Genomic DNA, 20546 nt, shown 5'->3' with positions numbered 1-20546 from the left:
GGAAAAAAACATAACTATAACACAAAATATCAATAATTATTTGAAATGCCTGGAAATCACAAAAAAACGTTGGCAGCGTTTGGAATAAAAGAAAAGCTTATTTTAAATACCTGGAGGAAAAAATATAACTCTAAATTGAAAAAAAATTGTTCATTTCGCTTAAAGAAACCCTAATAAGATTTTGAATATGCGAAAAAACACAAAGCCTTGGTCTCAAAAGACTTCAAAATCTAAAACAACTGTAGAAAATGTAAAAAACTGTTTTAATTGCCTGGACTTCACAAAAAATGATCCAGCATTTGAAACAAAAAACTTATTTACAATGCCTGGGAGATATAAAAAATTGCGTCAAATGTCTGTAACATTATTTTTAATTACTGAAAGATATGCAAAATGATCTCAATTTGATGTAAAATAAAAACTTGCTTCGCTATTAAATAACCCTTGAAAAAACGAAAAAATTACTTAGAATGCGTGGCAGACAACATATTACTTCAAAAGCCTAACAAGCATGAAATTCGTCATCTCTAAAAAATAGAAAAATTGCATCAAATGCTTAAAATTAAATGAAAAATTACTTTAAACTCCTCAAAATTGATGAAAAATTAATTCCTTAGAGTGAAATTAAAAAAACAATAACTTAATTTGAAAACTAAGTGTAATTTTTTAACCTTTTTGCTTATTGTATCGTCTTATTAAACACACTACGAGACACCACTGATCATAAGAACCATTCCCGAAGAAAGTTTATCATTACTTTAGAAATTAAAAAAATCATTTTAAATCCCCCAAATCTATTTAATCTCGTCCGCATTCAATTTTCAAAGAAGATTTGTTCCTTTAATAACAAAATCGCAAGGCTTTTTATTTAATTCACTTAGCAAGCAGTTTACGTACGATTTAACCGCAAAGGCTTTAAAATACCTAGAATATACCCATTCCATTTTGCTCTTTCACTTACTGGCACTCAAATCATTAAGGCATTTTCCCTGTCTGCCCCTTTTTATCCTTTAAAAACTCCCTACCGAATCTTTTAAAGCGGCGGAGCAAATGCAGCATTCTGGGTTTATCCAGAGTCCTCTGTGAGAATACATGCCAAATTCGGGAGCGTCACAATCGATAAAATACGGACGTAAAATGAATTTAATGGATAAACTTAAAGGGATTCCTGTAAAATATTTTTGAAACTTGAATGCTTAAATATGGGGTCTAAGTCTCGAAAAATAAACTTTATTATATTGATATTTTTTTAGTTTAGTTGTATTTGTTCGTTGTTCTCGGGTCCATGACCTTAATAGGACTAGGTCAAGCTGAATAGTAGATAATAGTGGATGACCTACTTTATTGGGTTTTACTGCTCGTTTAACCTCTCTCCTATTTTATTATTCTCTAGTTTTAACATGCATGTTTTTTTCTAAGAAAAGTGCACTAGACAAATACGAGCACGATCAAAACTCCAATCACACAAGGAGAGAAAAATAGAGAATTTCGCTGAAATGTATGAGCTAAAGGTTCACCTGGTTTTTGACCTCATTTTATTCGGGACTGTATGTGGAACAAATAATTTTTATTTTCTCTAAAAATCCGAAAAAATTGATTGAAACTGAGGAAATTCATACCACGACCCAAGCTTTTATTATGGAAAGAAATATTATAAAATGAAAAACTTTATTTGTTCAAGTTATATAATAATATAAATTAAGCGAATTAAGATTGGTCCATAAAAGCCTAAAACAGGAGAAATATGTAAAATATTGAAGTTTCTGGATATATATAAATTTCTTTAAATGCCTTGAAGATATAATGAATTAGTTTAAATACAAAAAAATTAACTGAAATGCCTGTAATAAAATGAAAAATTACTTCAGGTGCTCGAAGACCTTAAAAAAATACCTCAAACCATAAAGCATTATTTTAAAGTATAAAAAAAAAAAATCTTTAATTTAGAGTAAAGATATTACTTCCAAGCTATGAAAAATTAGGTATTTAAAATGGAGGACATTAAAAATTATGTCAACTACTTGGAATAAAATGGAAAATTACTTTAAATACCCGAAAGCTTAAAAAATCAATCAAACACTATATAAATCTCTGTAGTTTATTTCACTGAACTGACAACTGACTTCCATCGTATCGGCTCCTTATAAACTCGGCAGAACGCTCTTCCGGAAGATACTCGGCAACCTTCGAGACGTCGCGCGGTGTGTCACTTCTGTCATTTCGGAGAATCAGCTAGTTTTTCGGGAAATGCAATATTAGATTTATGTACAATACAAACAATAAAGGACCTGGAACAGTTCCTTGGGGCACACCGATATTGACATTTACACTTTCGGATATAGAATTATTAAACTTAATACGTTACAACTTATTACATAAATACGACTTACACAATTTTAAACCGCTATGTACTCTAACTTACCTAACAATAGTTTTAAATGACCTTTTAATATCCAAAAACACAGCCAACACATAATTCCGAGTCAATTGCCTTTAAAAAATTATCAGAGATATCCAATACGATATACTCACAAAAAATGTATTCACGAAACTTAAACACTTGTAAGACGTTGTCATATATAAAAACAGTGTTGATAGGGCGAAGCTTAGTTCTGTTTCTGTTCTGTTTCAACCCTATCTGTTTGAATCTGTTTCAACCCTACGTTTTTTAGGTCTCAACTTAGCCATTGATATTGTTTCAAAATTCTGGGGAATATTAGTTGAGCTTATACTTCTTGGGGTATTACTAACGATGTTTGGTTGAGGTATTTTGAAGAATATCACTGATACTATCTATACAAAAAATAATTAAATTGTTGTGCTATTCTTGCTTCGTCAGTTTTTATTCTGAATGCTTTGAGCTTCACCCCGCAGAAGGGTCTTGAAATTCTTCCATAACTCCTTAGGATTTTTTCTGCTTTCATTTGTGATTGCATCAAAAAACTTCTAATTTTACTTACGATAGCATTTCGATTTGCTTTATACTCTGTCCGTATGTTTTCATTTTGATGTAAAATGGCTCTTTTTTAGAGATTATCCCTTTTACTCATTAGATTTTTAATTTCCGTATCCACTTCTTACCCTAATATAATCCACTTTTTATCTTGAAATTTTGGTTTGCTGACAGCTGTTATCATGGGACACATTTTGTATAGGCTTGCTGTAATAGATAAAATGAAGGTTTCTGCTAGTGGCATTTGAAATGCAGTTGATTTGAATTACAATATTTCGTAGATTTTAAGAGTATTAATAGAGATAATGGAGTGGTTACTGATTTTCAGTATTAAACGAACTTTATGAGGTAATTTTTTGTTGTTAGTTACTACATAGTCAATAAGTGTCTAGCTGCTAGGTGCTATTCTTATAGGCGTCTTTACGATTTGTGCAAATCCACTTGAAAATATGACATCCTTTATCTTGTCAACATAAAATTAGTTTTTAAATAGATCGAGATCAAATCTTCCAAAATAATATTAGTACCATCAAAAACTCGCTCACCTGATCTAGGTAGTCTTCGAAAAACTGAATAAAGGCAGCATCTTGTTTTTGTGGAGCATGGTACAATACAGAAAATAAATACCAAACAAAGACACTTCCAGGGACAACAACCAAACAACATTTTCAATACATTGCACATTTTTTAACTTGTAGCCAATGTTGTTTCTTACTAAAGCAATTACTTCTCCAATTCTATTATTATATGTCGCACTTTTCTATCTTATATCCCCCAATATAAAGTTCAGAGGGTTCAGTCCCTTCTGACACATGATCTTTACTGAGTAACAAGATCTTAGGTTGCCAGTCCTTTAATAGAATCATTATATTATTGTTATTGTTCAAAAAGCCCTGGAGTTGAATGTCCCTTTTATATACGCCACATTTATTAATAGCCCACGCAGTATGACGATCATCCAAGGAAAGAGCAAGCTTTTCATTTGACGTTGCACAATTCACACATTTGGGTACACATTGTATTTTTTGTCATTATGTTCATCGTCAGATTTACCCCCATACCTAACTTCCTTACAATCACTGACAATATGTCCATAACTGCAATATTTAAAGCAGGGTCAAATATTGTATTTATTAAACACCCAACATCTACCTCTTTGTTTGTTGGTCTGCTTCTCTATTATCAGTCAGGGGATCTTCACACTCATTCATTTCCACTACCTTTCAGTTTCTTTCCAATAAATTAGGCAAAAAGATTAGAGGTAGTGGAATTAACAACATCTACTGTGTAATTATCTCCCATTTTTGTTTCAAGTTCAGTTTGTATAACTCTCATATCCTTCTCGTTACGCTACTTCAAAACAACGCTTCCCTTTTTTGTAGGCTCACTTATGGCATATCAGTTTGGTCTACTTTTGTTCTATATCCACCTTAATCTGCTAAGTATTTTTCTCCGCATTTTTTTGTTTCACCATCAAAATGTTATTATCTTTTTGTACTGCTCTGACATAGGAATATGTATTTATATTTGGGCACATAGCAGCAGCTTTGGTGATGCTTGATTTTCATACAGCGATTCGATTTTCATACGGCCACATTGTATTCCAGAAAATTACTCTCACATGTTCAGTTCTGTTACTTGCAGAAAATCCAGTATTTTATTCAGTGGTGTAGTTCTTAACCTCTCTGGTGAAGGTTTGGCTTTGCCCAAGACTGTCGCCCTGAATCTAGTCTGGTTCAATTTTAATTACAGCTTTGGCAGTTGTTCCCAGTAGTTTTTATGCTAAAGTTCCAAGCAGTATCTGATATCCCTTTTACAGGTTTTATCACTGGTAGAGCTTGTTGGTTCTGGGCCTAAGAGTCTTTTGCTGGCCCCCTTCATTGCAAGTTAGATTATCCTTCTTGCAGCACCATATTCTGTGATAGGATAATCTTTAGCCTGTTTTGATAGGTTGGTGAGATCCTCCCAGCGGTTTTGTACATTCTTTGACCTAGTCTCAAACTGTTCTAAAGCGTTTGTTGCTGCCTGATCTCCTCTAATGACTACGAAGGTTTAACTCCTTGGCGCCACTTCTCTCATCAGTTAGACACAGGTCTGGATTTCTATTATGTTTGCCGATAAGTATGTTGCTTTCAGGTCCAGGTTCAACGTGAGTTGCCTGTCCTATTAACAATCCTCTAGCACAGTGTTACTCAAACTTTCTTCGTGACGAAACCCTTTTAAAAAACTAAATTTTTAACGGAACCCTAAACTCTAAACTAAAAGCAAAAGCAGTTATATGTGAATTGTTTATTAATAATAATCATACAAAAGAAGATAGATACAGTAAGTAGTGAGTTAGTAAGCAAATGATAACACTAAGTTCATTTAATGCGAGGCGTGTAATTGTTTTTTTATTCCTCATCAACTGGGTAATGTCAGGCTTCATAGAAGAAAGTTGAATTCTCATGTCTGGTTCGGCATCCAGTCTATTGCGGTATTTTGTTTTTGTAGCTGTATATGCTGAAAATCCCGTTTCGCACAAATACGTTGTTGGGAACGGCAGAAGAATATTCAAAGCTTCTGTCGTAACTTGTGGATATTCATCACGAACCCTGCACCAAAAATCATTTAGTGAAATTGTTTTGAACAATGATTCCATGCTTGTATTCGATGTCATTTCTAGAAATGATTCATAGATCTGATTTGACATATTTTCAGGCTTCTGCAATTTTGATGAAAAAGGGTTTTAAATCCATGAGTTTTGTATTCTGTTCTTCAGGAAAGTAAGATTCAAAAGGCCCTTGCAGATCACTGAGATATTGCACCAATTCAACAAATATTTAATTTTGAAATATTTCTGTATCACTAAGATTATGGGGACTAAGGAACTCACTTAGCAATGAAAAGCTTTCGATTTCTCTCTTATTAAAACAAGTAATCCAAAAATCTAATTTTCTTTTTTAAAGGCAGTTATTTTGTTGTTAGCATTGAAAACTGTTCCTGTTGTCTGTTTTCTTTGTAGTGACAGGTTTAATTCGTTAAAATAATCCAAACATGTCTGCTAAAAATGCTAGTCTAAATAACTAGCTTTTATCGGACAAACGGTCTTTTAAATTAAGAGGAACATATGTAAGAAAAGCTTCTAATTCTATTGTTAGTTCAAAAAGCCTTATCAAAGTTTTATCCCGAGACAACCATCTCACTTCAGTATGGAGCAATAATGTTTTATGATAAAAAAATACTTTTGTTTTTGAAGTCGGGATGTACAGTTTCTAAATGTCGGCGCATCTTAGCAGGTACCATCGAACTATTAGGAAGGAGTTTGCTGCACAACATACAAAGAAGTGAGCCGTTGAAATCAACAAATCAGCCGAGATTAATGTATGATTCGTCATACTTTCGTTTTTCCACATTCAGTGTGTCATTAGATGTTTGACTACTTGAACTTGAAACCATAAAACTAGAACTTGACGCCGTCATATCACCCCGTGATTTGAATTTGACGCATCATCCAAGCGAACCACATTTTTTGCCTTTAAGCCAGCGCTCCATTTTTCTTTAACACTAATTTGATTTGGTCAATTTTATGACAAATAGTAACCATCGAATCATCTCGAATTCCTAAGAAACTTCGGAGAGCGAGACGATTTTCTCCGAAGTACGCGAGGCACGAGCACGAGAAACAGCGCGACGAACCGAGGTCATTCGATTGCTTATAGTCCGGGGGCACGGTGGCGTACGAGTAACGCTGTAACATTTCGATGTAATAGGTCGGGCATTTACTTGGTAGGCGTTTCGTTTTGGTTGTTTATTTTTATCTTAGGTAACGTTATTCTTATAGGGTCTACTTTAATACATGCATTCATTTATTATGACTGCTGGCAGAGCCCTACCGGAGGTTTCGCGGAGCACACTTTGAGTAACGCTGCTCTAGTCCACTCAGTGCTACCCCGATCTTGGATCGTATGGCCACAGTATACCATATTGAGTAGCCTTACTAACCTTACCTAAGCTGGGTAACTTCTGTTCCCAGTGATCCCTTTCCCTCCTTAAACCAAAAACTAATACATTGTTTTGTAATTGGCTCTTTATTATAATCATTCTCTATTGCAGATGCGTCTGCATTTTCCCTATTCACGGCAGCACTATCAAAATATTGTGATATAAATTCTTGTTGTATTTGTTTACGTGTTTTTGTTGTTTTCTGATGCTGCAATCCGATAGAACTAGAGTTCATTTCTATATGAATAAATAAATGAATCAATAATAAAAAACATTTTTTTTTGAGAAACAATATTTTTTTTACATTGCAGCATGGTATAAGAAAATATGTTATATTCTTTTTATTCATGGCTTAGACACACCAGGATCAGCAGAGACAGCTTCAAATATTCAAAAGGGTTGATATTCCAACTTACAAACCTTTGCTGTTCCAATATTGAGATTACCTATTACTTGCAACATATGTTGACATATAAAAGAAATGCGAGTGACATAAACAAAAGAAAATTTTAGAATTTTTTAATGACACGTCAAAACAAGGTGAAAACAATAAAAAATTGACAGCTGACGCTATTAAAAGTTTGACAAATTTTACTGTTCCAACTTACAAACCTCTTTCATGATTAAAAATATTAGAAAAAATTTAAGCAATATTGCAATATTCATTTCTGGAATAAGCTGCTTACATCCCATGAAGATTGTTCTGTTATTGATTTCAGTATCAAAGTCCTGGTCAAAGAAATCATGAACCTTGCTACGCTCTGATTCTCTGTTCATCTATTAGTGATCTAGTTTCAGTTAATGTTGATATATCACACCCATCGCACTTCCAGGTTGACTCCTTCATGTAGCATATCTACATTTCCAAGCTTTCCAGATCCTAGTAGAACAACTATTAGGATCACCATTAAATACATTTGCGTTATTACAGCACGACTAAGACGATCAACCGTCATCATCTTAAGAGAAACGTAATAATACTTTTATATCAATAAAGTCTTTTATAACAATAAAACTTTAAACAGCAAAAAGTTAGTGAATAATATTTGAAAAACTGTTTCCTCCACAAAATAGATTGGAATTATATATTGAACCTATAAATAAATTCCAGTAATAAAGTATTTAATTTTTTTTTTAATTTGCAGACACGGGAAGACTGGAAATATGTGGCAATGGTAATAGATAGACTACAACTATACATGTTTTTTATCGTGACAACAGCTGGAACAGTTGGAATATTGATGGACGCACCCCACATCTTCGAATACGTCGATCAAGATAAGATAATAGAGATTTATCGCGGTAAATAGAAGAAGAAGAAAAAAAAACAGATACTTCTTCTGATCCAGGCTCTCAAATCATGTGGCTTCCATATGCGAAACTCACAACAAAGGCCTATAGTTCGGAAAATAGTGTAATGCGACTGGCGGCAAAACATCAAATGATAATAGGGTTTTTTCAACAAATTTAATGAATCATTACGGATGATTATTAGTTAAGTTTTTAAGTAAATTACCGCATCGTCCGCGCGTGTGAAATTCGAAAACAATTATTTATTTATTATATCGCTGATTGACAATCGATGAATGAAATCCGTGTGTGCAAATAATTGCGAGAAAAAAAAATTACAAAACGATATCGTCTTTTGCCGCTACCAATAATGTTTATAGTCTAATAAAAAATTTTATAAAATAGGACGAATTGCAAAAGCCAATTTTTATACTTTTATATTACGCCACGAAAGAGCAGTATCAAATCTTAGTTTGTATCAAACTTTTTCAAATTATACACAACTTGATAGTAATATGGGGGTATATAAGAAATTTGAACAGAGTGTCTTCTGTAAATGAACAAATTTTCTGCCATTCCCCAAATTTTCTCTTTTTTTATATTTATTTGCTACAAATCTTTTATCGTGCTCAGTATTTTTACCTTTTTCGATTAGAATAGTTTCAGTAGCATGTATGTATCCATTAGAGAAATCCTAATAACATTTATTAATTTACTGCACCATGTTGTAAGAACTCTTCTTGAAACTATATAGAGTCTATGGCCATCATAACTGAAAACCATATTGTTAGACATGGAGAATCTCCTCTCCTTTTGGTGGATTTAGGCAAATTCTATATTACCGGTCATTGCCTATATTCTTAAATCTCATGGAATAGAGAAATTGTTCACTTATTACCTGGAAATATTCATTCACTCTTTAGAAATTTTGATTTGATCTGAAAATGTATACGTATTATCTGGATATTTTGTATTGTTTCGAAAGCATCACTTACTAATAAGAAAGGACTCCGCAGAAACCTTATGGGAACTGGCCATCAGTGGAAATTAAAAGTCCATGAGTCTCTAAAAATTCGTTCTTTCAAGTTACGTGATATGTTAATTTGGTGTATATACTCTAGTTTTTCTGTTATTGCGTGGATTTGAGACTGGCTTATGTACAAGCCTGCGTAGAATCTTAACGTTTGGTAAAATTGCTACATTTGAACTATGGACGTCCGACAAATTAATAGTTGCTTTTGTGTAGATTTTTAAGGAATCGTTCGGATATAGCTAATATTTGGATCATGTCTAACCCAAAAACCGTACAATACTGGCTACGTGAGCACAAATAGGCAGGTGCAGTAATATCCAGTAATAAGATCGTTTTCATCTTCTTCATCATTATTTAAAAGTGAACTAACGCTTTGCAGAGTTTCTAAATCTTGAGTAAATTCTATCCTGTATGTATGATGCTGCGAGGTTCACCTGATATACGCCAGTAGTAAAATGTTTTAGGTATTGCACATCCAGCACAGTAAATTCTGGAACATCATTAGGATTAATCCATTGACCATTTCTTCTTGTTAAATTGTCGACTTCCACAAGCCCATGCATAATATTTGGAATTTGAACCCATCGTACATTTTTACTAACAATACGTAAAGCATCTTCAGTGATAAGTTGTCTTGTCGCTGACCAGGTAAGAGCATGGCTGGCACTTGACAGTAGATATACTTATACTATCTAATATATTCACACGGGATATGTTTAGTTATTTCAAGAAGTTGGCTACCATCACGGTCTTCTAACAGCCTTGGTCTCCTAACATAATGCCACCATTTTCAAACCATTTTAAGGCATTTCCGTCTTCTTCGAAATTATGACGTAGTATTTCAGCATCGTTATTCCGCGAATCAGAAAAATAAGGCCCAAAAATCCATCTGGAGCGACGACAAGGTTAGGATTTAAGAAGGTGTTTGTGCTTACGAACTGAAAATGATTGACGCAAAACACGACATGACAGTATGTCGAATCCACTAAAGCAAGGGCAATCCATCACTGAACGAAGTTTGCATGGAAACAGAAGCAAATCTTTTTTTGCATACATAACGTTTTTTACCATTTGGAAGCAGGATAGTGGTGAGCTTTTATACTCTTCTCATTTATAAATCGTGTTTTCGTGGCAGCAACATCTGCCAACTTATTTACAAATGGTAGCATTTGATTACCTTTAATATAGTGCAGACCACGTAACAGAAGTGTTGAGATCATTTCATCTAAATGATGCCTACAGCATCTAATATTTTCAAAAATATAAATTCTCTGTTCGGCGAAAACATTGACTCCGCTGTAGTCCACAGCCTCTATAAATCATCTTCGTCATGACCAATGACACATCGGCGGTTCGCTGTTTGTGTTATTACATTTAATTTACGATATGTGGGATCTGCTTCTCTTATTGCAATTTCATTTGTAATCGATATGTTACAGTTAGTGCATAAAATGGATCTGTAAAGGCGTGTGATTTATTCCAACAAGCCTAGTAACAGCTATTTCCCTTTTTAAAATATTATTGTCTTCCTCAACATTAAAACTGACCATATTTCTTGGTCTTCATGCTATATCGCATAAAAAACTATGTATTCATGGAGGTCTTCCAGCCATCTCTCAGTACTCAGTTGAGGGCAAAAGAAAACCTTTTTTAAAGCAGGGAAGTTAGTTTGACAGTAAACTTTAACTTAATTACAAAAATTTATGGTTGCTATGACATTATTTGTGTGTTTTACTGATCAAGTTTACCATTACTGCATTTCATAGCGATCCCTCTCAATAAGTAGAGTATATGTAAAGGTAGATTAAGTTGAAATGTGACATAGGTCAAGAGCTGTCATTCTGCAAGATTTCACGACATTCCACTAAGGGCCAGTTCCCATGAGGTTTCTGCGGTATCCTTTTCACTTATTACCTGGAAATTTCTATTTTTTAAATTCTTGCCTCATTTGGAAAATTTTACTTACTATCTGGATATTTCTACTTATTGTTAAAAAAAAGTTATATTTTCACTTACCTGGAAATTCTGACTTTACATTTCAATATTTTCATTTTTTGAAGATTGCATTTGGAAAATTCGACTTATTATTCGATTATCCGAAAATGTTCTTTTCTTGCAATCTACACTTATTATTTAAAAATAGTTACTTATTATTTGGAAATATCCATTTACTATCTGTATTGTATATAATTCTAGAGAGAAAAATATAAATTGTCTAAAAATTCGTTAAAATATTTGATATTGACACTAATTTTTCTTATTCCTTTCCTCCCATTAAATTTAAGAATACAACTCTATGAAATCAAGAGAAATTTCAATTCTAAATCTCCAATCTTCAATTCATTTAAGTTTTGAATTTGCGAAAAAATTGTCGCAAGGGTTTGTATAGGCGTTTTCCAACGAATGGAGTTAAATTCGCAATGCCTGATGTATTTTTTACGAATTAACGAGAAAAGTAAATATGGTTTTCGGTTTTAAAAAAGTGAAAACCCTATTAGGGTTATCGTGCAGCCAAAGACATACATAAAGAAAACTTTATTATTTCAATATTACCGTCTTAGAAGTACCATACCTATCCTTTTCTTACGAACATTATATTGACTACTTTTGCAATTAGTTCTACCCAGATATTTACGTAATTTATCAGACTATTAAAACTAAGTTGTTAACAATGGTGCAAATTATTAGAAACGATTTTTTAAAAAATGAATCAGTAGTCAGCTCAAGTAATTCCTGGTTAAGAAGTTTTCGATGATTATTTTAAGCTCACCTAAATTTGTCAAAATAGAATTATTTAGATTTAACTTTGTGTCTAAAAGGTAAGCTCTAAAATTTAATTTTATGGGTTGTGATGTGGAAAATGTATATCATTACGCATTGATTCATAATGCTGGTTTATTGATTAACCAAAATTGACCATTGCAATGATAAGTTTACCTTATAGAAAAAATTAAATTTTCTTCTTAGGTCAATTTTGGTACTAGTCCGAATTAACTAAAAAACTATAATGTTCCTCTTCTTGCACAAGTCAATTTATCTCAAAGAGTATCTGCCCTGCTTATCCAAATTTCCGGTTTAGGTTAAAACTTAATTTCCAGTATTGTTCGTGCCAAAATTACTGTTTAAGGAAGACAGGGTACGCTAAAACGTTTCGCCTTTAACCTACGAAATTTGAATGCACATTATATTTCTGATCTTTTGCACACAAAAAAAAACTGTGTAGACAATACTTACATTTTCAACTATGGCCACATTACTCCAAGGTTAGTAAAATGAAGACAAATATGTCAAATATCTAGCTGTAGGTGTCAAAAATAGTTTGATTTTATTTGAAATGCTTGTATTATATCCCAAGAAAATTAGACATAATAGGAAAAACTATGGGGCATTAATTAATAAAAAGCCAAATCCATCTTATCATCATATAAATTGCTTTTATTTTAATTGATGTTCCTTAGGAAAATATTTTTTAACAGTAATGTCTAACTGTCTTGGACCAAAATATCCACAAAAAATACATACGAAGTGTTCATTATTTAGAGTTTACGTTTTCAAGAGAGATATGTCTTTCATATTATATATAACCCGTTAATATTTATAATAAACGTTATTTTATTTTGGCAAATAAACGGTGATGTTATCGACAGCCTTGGCAAAGATATAGTTCTTTTCACAGATCCTAAAATTGTATCACAATTAAAAACCGGTGGAAAGAACTATACTTAGTACGTAATTAGCGATGTCAAGATCTTGAAAAAAAAAGACGAATATTAACACTGTCGTATATTATAGATTAGAGTAGGATCATTGAAGAGGCAGTGTTATACTGTAATAAAAACGTTAAAAAAAATTGTGTTTAACTTGTAAAGACTATTGCTTGTTTATATTACCATTTTCTATGCCTTTTTAACAATATATTCTGTTAAGAAGTGTCTGCGAAAAAGAACCTATATTTGCGCAAATTAATTTGTTGTGCTTAATTATTATAGTACTATACAGCAATCGAATTCGACAATATTATTTTACTCATAATCTAGATAAACACTTAAATTTGTACTACATGGTTGTGACTGAAAAACTTACATTCTTTAACAAAATTGTCAATAAATTACGCCAATGGTATTGTTTAATGTTTAAATCAAATTACAGTTTAGTTAAAAAAAAAACAAGCACTGTCAATAAATGGCCAAAAACTAATAATATAGGTAATATGTGCCAATTTTTATATTAAAAATTCCATTTTGGGAAGTTTAGCATGTTTGTTTTAGTCTTAGCTTTTATTTTTGTGAATAAACAGTGGCAAAACAACCCTATATACTGAGAACAAGATGAATAAAATATAAAACCCCTAAGCGAAAACTTGCCATGATATTGTAGAGGAATTTGCCAAACAACGGGCTTCCAAAAAAGTGATTTAATATGAACTTTTTTATAACTTTTTAGCGGACACTTTTATTACTTTGTAATTTAATTCGCTAGTGCCAATGTTGGTTTGTAAATTTCGTATGTTAGTTTAATTAATTATTGTCGTGTTACTTTAGATAATTAAATGTATGAATTTAATTTATTCAAAATAACAGTTACATATAGAAAAAATATTATTAATTTGTTTGTAATTTATTCTTACAGTTTGCTAAAATATCATAATTGTTAAAATGTTTTCAGGTTGTGTGCTTACTAAAAGGAGTATGGACATAATAATATATAGAAATTCATAGCTTTGTCATATTTTCTGAAAATGTTAGTATGTTATGATCAATGACTTCTCATCAAATGGCGGCAATTTTGATTCTGTTCTTTTAATTTATTTATATTTATTATCACGAAATAGGCTAGGTTAAGGATAATTCAACGCCTCATGTAGATGCCTAATTATGGGTGGAGATCACAATTAATATCATAAAGTAAGGAAATTTTGGCACATTTTGTATTGACTAAGTACATTTGATATCCCACGAGTGAGAGAAAAGGTAGATTAGTATCTGGTCCCTATACGGGGAATGTGTAAATAAATTTGTTCGGACTGATAGTCCTGACGTAGAGTTACAGGAACTTCATTAAATCTGCTAAGCATAATCTTATGGTTACCACGATCAGGGTAAACACCTTCCTCCCTAAAGATTAAATACTTAAAAAATCTTCTTTGCACAAATATAGGCGACCATATGATGGAACCGTAATCCAACTTAGCTCTGACATAAGCATAATATAACAGCCTGAGTGTAGATATCTGAAAAAAAAATTTGATAATATCTTCTGAAACCCATTGATTTAGACACTGATTTTTAATCATCTGATCAATATGTGGAACAAAAGATAATGTATCATCATATACCATCCCTAGTTCATTCACCTCAACAAGCCTATTTAAGGAAGTATCATTGATGCAGTAGGTAAATAGAGTTGGGTTTGTTTGGTTTGATAAGATTAAGGTCAAGGCTATTTGTTATATACCATTGACAAATTGCATTAAGACATTGAAGGGCGGCTCAATCTGCTAGAGTGATAATACGCAGAAAAATCTTGGTATCGGCATAGGGCAGCATTATGCAATAAAAAAAAGATCATTTATGAAGATAAATGACAGTGGCCCTAGACTTAATCGAATCATGACAAACTGCCAATGCCTATATAAGGTATATATAAGGTATATATGCTATATAAGGTAGGATTTTATTAACCAGATAGAGAATCCAAATTGTTCAGCTGTCTTCATTAATAGAATAAATATGTTAATTAGATCAAAGGCTTTGCGAAAATCGGTGTATATTACATCTACCTTTCCTACGAGGAAAAAGTACAAAGATCAGTCATACATGATCTTTTGGGATAGAATAACATAAGAGTAGGACACCATAAGAAGCAATTTTAATAAAGATGGAGTGAGGTAAGGATGTATACTATCCCCCACGTTGTTAAATGTTTACTCCGTATTGTGATTAATTAACGGCCGACGTTTGAACAACATCAGATACGCAGCCGAAGCAGTGATATTCGCAGACAATCTATAAGGCCTACAAATACTGATGACACGTATAACTAAAATTAGCCAATAGTACCGATTAGACCTAAACACAAAATATTTGGTTTTAGCAAACGTCTAGGCTTAAATGCACATCTGACTATTAATCAACAGCCAAATTAAAAGTGTAAAGTTATACATATTTTAGTACGATTGTAAACGGTCAAAGCCACTCCTTGAAAATAAGGCAATGTATAGCAAAAGCACAAGCAGCTATAAAACTGAACACTGTCTTCAAAAGCCGGAGCGGAGGCTTGGACGCTTTTGGAAGCAGCTATAAAAAAAACTGGAACCATTCTAAATGTGGTGTAATGGACGCATCCTACGCCAAATAGGAAAGGAATACGAAGTTACTACCCCAATTAAAAAACGTAAATTGGAATACCTAGACCATATTATGAAGAACGAACAATGATATGGCCCTGCTCCAATTAATTCTACAAGGAAAAGTGTACGGCAAGAGGGGACCAGGGGGAAGACGAATCCCCTAGCTTTAAAACCTAAGAAAATAGTTCAAAATGACCACGACTGGACTCTGCCTCACATCCGCCAACAAAATAAGAATTAGGAAGTTTTTTATATCAGAAATAACGTGTAATTTCGATATTATTTTTTACTTATTTAGTTACTTGTGAGCCAAGCTGAAATAGCTACGTAAAACGCAACAAAAATCGTCTCGCAATGAAAACTGAATTCGACGGACGCTTGTCTCGAGGTCAAAGGAGATGTGTATTATGACGTCATCGCCGCATCTCAAACTTTATAAGGATAAGAATTCATCTTCAAAAAAGAAAGAAAGAAGGAAAATAATTTAAAAAATCAAAAGCATATAGTTTTAAAGCTATATATTAGAAAATGTTAAAAATCGAAACTTCCTAATTACCTTGTTAGTCGCCAACATTCAGAATGAATAGCAACTGCAAGAAGAAGGGTTTATAAAATTTATTTTTCCATCATTTTCATTCCATCATTTAGAAAATTAAAAGTTGTAAATGTCAGAAACCCGATAAAAAGTAGTCGTTAAAGCCCTTAAATTAAAGCATCACAAGACCCACTTTTCTCTTTGAATTCTTTCCAAGATGCCATGTGCAATTATCATTTTTATACGAAAAAAACAAATATTTGATTCCAATTTGTTTAATTAGCATACATTAAAGAACATCGCATGTATTTGGCTCCCAGTGCCACCTTTGACTTAAAATTTTGAAAATTAAGAACTTCAGTTCAGACTTGTCGCCATTTAGACTTTTGATCAGGAATTAATGATTATATAATAATATACTAAATTTTCATAAAATTTGATACAGCTATGAAAACTCATCTTTTCTGTGAATGGTCCATTTATTTAAGAATTTCAAAAACTGAATATATTCTGAAATAAACGAAATAACCTCACTGTTATTTTCTTACAGCTGCCATATAATATGCATGAATATGGGCATTAGATAACTCCGGAAAAGAATAAAAACGATTTTTGCAATTTTATTTTTTGTGGGCCATTTCTCTCTGGAAATATTCCAATAATATATTTTTTAATAGATGTTCGGTTAATAATATCGATTATCTGACTTAAACATTTATTATCATAGAAAAATAGAAAATTTTAATAATCGAAGTCATTATTAGAGATAACCTTTTCCCATCTTTCTGCCAAGGAATGGACTCCTTGTCAAAAGAAGCGTTCGTTTTTCAAAGCCAACCATCCATCAATCCAAATTTCGAAAGATTAGAAAATCTCTGAAAGTCCATGCATTGGTTGAAATAAGTGATAGAAGGAACCAAATCTGGAGAATTCAACGGGTGGAGGAAGACGTTTCATTTAATGTTTTTCAAATATTCTTTAACACACTTTGCAACATGAGTTCGAGTATTGCATTATATTGCAAGCATTGTCATGTTGAAATATAACTTTGTCGTGCCTTTGGGCCTACTCTGGACGTTTTTTCCTTCAACGCGCGATTTAATTGTTCAACTGTTGATGGTCTACTTCACCAGTAATTGTTTCACCAGGTTTAAGCAATTCGAAATAAACATCACCCTTACTATCCCACAAAATACAAAGGATAACATTTTTTTCTGTGGATATTGCGTACAGATTGTGATGTTGATGGCTGACCCATGATGCCATGCGCTTTGGATTGTCAAAGTAAATCACTTTTCATCACCTGTCACGACTCGATGTAAAAAACCGTCTGGCGAGCAAAATTTTACAAATGGTTTTTTGCCTTTCAATGTATCCTCCTTTAACTCATAAGAAATACATTTTTCTTCTTTTTGAATCTTACCCAATGCGTTGAAACCATCGTTCACAAGTTTTTTAACTAACAATCGCTAACACTTAGCAGCCGTTTTATTCAAATAAAAGAATGTAATAACGCTTTCCCGCAAAATACTAAAGTAAAATATACTAAATAACAAAGTGGCTTTGAATCGCATCTGTTTACCCTTCAAAACACAGCAGATGTCACTAGTGTTCAGCTACTAATATACCTGTAACGCCACCTCCAAATAAAATCGACATTATTAACCGAAACCCTATTAAATTACACTACTAATAAAGTTATTTTCTAGCCTCATAGGTACATGATTTTACCACTCAAACTAGCCGTCTACAATAAATAACTTGTGGAGAAAATGATGTGAGCAACAGAGATAGCACATAAAGTTTGATTGATTTATTAATAAATATTTGAAAACCATTCACAATTTAAAATATTTCATGCACTAAAAATGTAGAAAACAATGCTCATATATCAAGTCTTAAAATAATTTGTCTAAACAAGTTGTTCTGACTTCTTTTTATTCTGTCCATAATATTGTTCAGCAAATTTTAAGGCAATAATAATATTCGTATTTAATTAAAACATTGATAAGAAAAATATTAATAATTATGTAGCAGCATTAACATTGCTGATGAAAAATGCTCAAAAGTAGTTATAGCCTTATTAAAACTTAATATAAAAGAAGCACGCCTTTTGAACCAATCCAATATCCTAATAAGCATAATTCAGAAATATTTAAAAGTTTTCTCAATATAATAGTGGCCCTGATAAAAGACACTTTTGTTAGTTGAAAAACAGTCAAGAAAACATAGTCTATGTGTATCTGAATCTACAGTTTACTTCTCTAAAGTAACCAAATTGTGTTGTTTAACTTATAGTAATAAAATTAATTTATTAGAATTAAAATCAACATGTAAATGAAGATTGCATCAATTTTTATATTCAATTGTGAGGAATGATTATATTGGAATGTTACATAGTTGAATTATAGGTCATTTATTGGAGTTATACTCAATATCTTTAAACAAATTGTGTTAATAATTAGTAGTGTATATTTTATATAGGCTGTTTTGAATTACTCAAATTGTGCAAATACGTAACGGATTTTTGGCTGCGTTCAAAAAGCAATAAGAACGTTTAATTTTAGTTTATTCGACCCTTAAAATCACTATCGGTAGGGCCTAATGTTGTCAATAAGATGTGTGTTAATTTGCCACAAGGGTCATGGAATTCGAAATGAAAAACAGTGACATAATGTATATTTTGGCAATAATAAATCGGGATTTAAAAATATGATTTATTGTTGTATACATTAATAAATCGTGTAAAATATTTTTTGGCATGTATCTTCAAACAAGAATTTAGTCAATGCAATGGTAATTTTACAAGTATTATAACGAATTGACCTTTAGCTTTATTTCTGTAAATATTTTGGTAGTATTTCAGTTTTTTAAAAGTTATTGTAATAAAAAATGTTTAATATAACCTTTTAATTTAAACTTGTATTTAAATTTACCAAATACAAACAAGTGTCAGACATAACAACTATTTTTCCGAAACATGCGATATTTTAAGAGCTTTAATAATACTTTTTGGAACACCAGAAAGTGCTTTATAATAACGATTATATATTTTTTGTACTATAACTACTTCAGCGTCGGCAATAGTTAATTTTGATGAAAATAATAAACGGGTTTAAGGTCAGAATATGTAAAAAGTTCTAAACCCGTTTGAAAATTATTAATTCTACCCTTTAAATACAAGAATATTCACACAACATCTCAGAGAATTATGTTATCGTCTCTTTAGGTATATACTCAACTAGCAACAAATTTTTAAAAGAAGTTACTCTAATAAAACACTCTATTACTGTCCAAAACGGTTTAAATCAACTTAAAGCAAACCCCTATACTTAATGATTTTCTTTAGCAAAATAAACAAGGCAGAAAATTTTAGTCCGAATACAAACAGCCTTTTTGATTGTACAAAATAGGTTAAAAGGCAGCTGTACGGTCGTTTTATTTTATCAAAATCTATATAAAATTGCTCAATACGTGACAGACTATAGTATTAATGGACAATGAAATGTTTTTAAAACCAGATATTGTTGGGCGAGTATTTTCAGTCTAAACATTGTTCTATTATAATTATTATTTATACAAATACTTAGACTGAAAATAGATCACTCTGTAGTGCCATTGTAAGCCACCCAGGCTTATAGTGTAAAAAATCTTAGAATATTTTCGTAAGTACGTCTTTTAGTATATTTTTCTCTGGTTTGGCGAGAAAGTAGCCGTTAAAATCGAGATGTTAAAATTAAACTAAGCAAAAAGAAACAAGCTCTACTTCTTCGTGTATATTAAATATATATAAACTCGGACAACCGGGTGGTCTTCCAAAATTTTTTGCAAGGATTTCTGAACATTTTGACTTAGGTCAGTTTGAGATAATGCAATAAAATCTATAAGACATACTTACTAAATAAATAAGTTAAATATTTTAACATGTGTGTTGTAGAAAAGATGTTTATATAATCATTAACCTCCCAACGTTTATTCCGTGTAAGTGTTTAATAATAACAACTTGATTTTTCTTTTTAGTTGTTTCACTTGGGAGATATGACGTTTGATATGTAACTATTTCGTAAATTTATGGGAGTGATTCAATTTACTGGATTAAAAATAAATAAAACCCCTTTGTTACTAATATCTAACGTATAGGAATTAGTACCGTATAGCACTGCCTGCTGTGTTTCAGCACATAATCGCTTGGAACACCACTGTTTGACTACTATAACTTAATAAAAAAATAACAAAAAAATACTGTTACTGTTAATGTAATGTATAATACATTAACAATAAAAACAAAAGCTAACTGTTATTAATAACGTAGTTTTATTTAAATACCTTTTTAGGTTTATCCTTAATATGAACACTTATTTCAGCATTCTCACTTACCTAAAATTCATATAATTGCTTTAAT

At 31.9% G+C, this 20546-nt stretch overlaps 1 protein-coding gene across 1 annotated transcript in view; it reads left to right on the top strand.

Annotated features, from left to right (window-relative positions):
* LOC126748490 (acetylcholine receptor subunit beta-like 1) overlaps positions 1-19063 on the top strand; it is a 91189-nt gene extending 72126 nt beyond the window's left edge. Inside the window, exon 10 of the mRNA XM_050457757.1 lies at positions 8083-19063. Coding sequence (XP_050313714.1) covers positions 8083-8247 — 165 coding nt within the window. The 3' untranslated portion in view covers positions 8248-19063. The remainder of the gene's footprint in view (positions 1-8082) is intronic.
* Positions 19064-20546: the final 1483 nt, after the last annotated feature.

Source organism: Anthonomus grandis, chromosome 22, assembly GCF_022605725.1.
Source record: "Anthonomus grandis grandis chromosome 22, icAntGran1.3, whole genome shotgun sequence".
Classification (NCBI taxonomy): Eukaryota; Metazoa; Arthropoda; class Insecta; order Coleoptera; family Curculionidae; genus Anthonomus; species Anthonomus grandis.
This window is presented reverse-complemented; position numbering and strand designations above follow the sequence as displayed.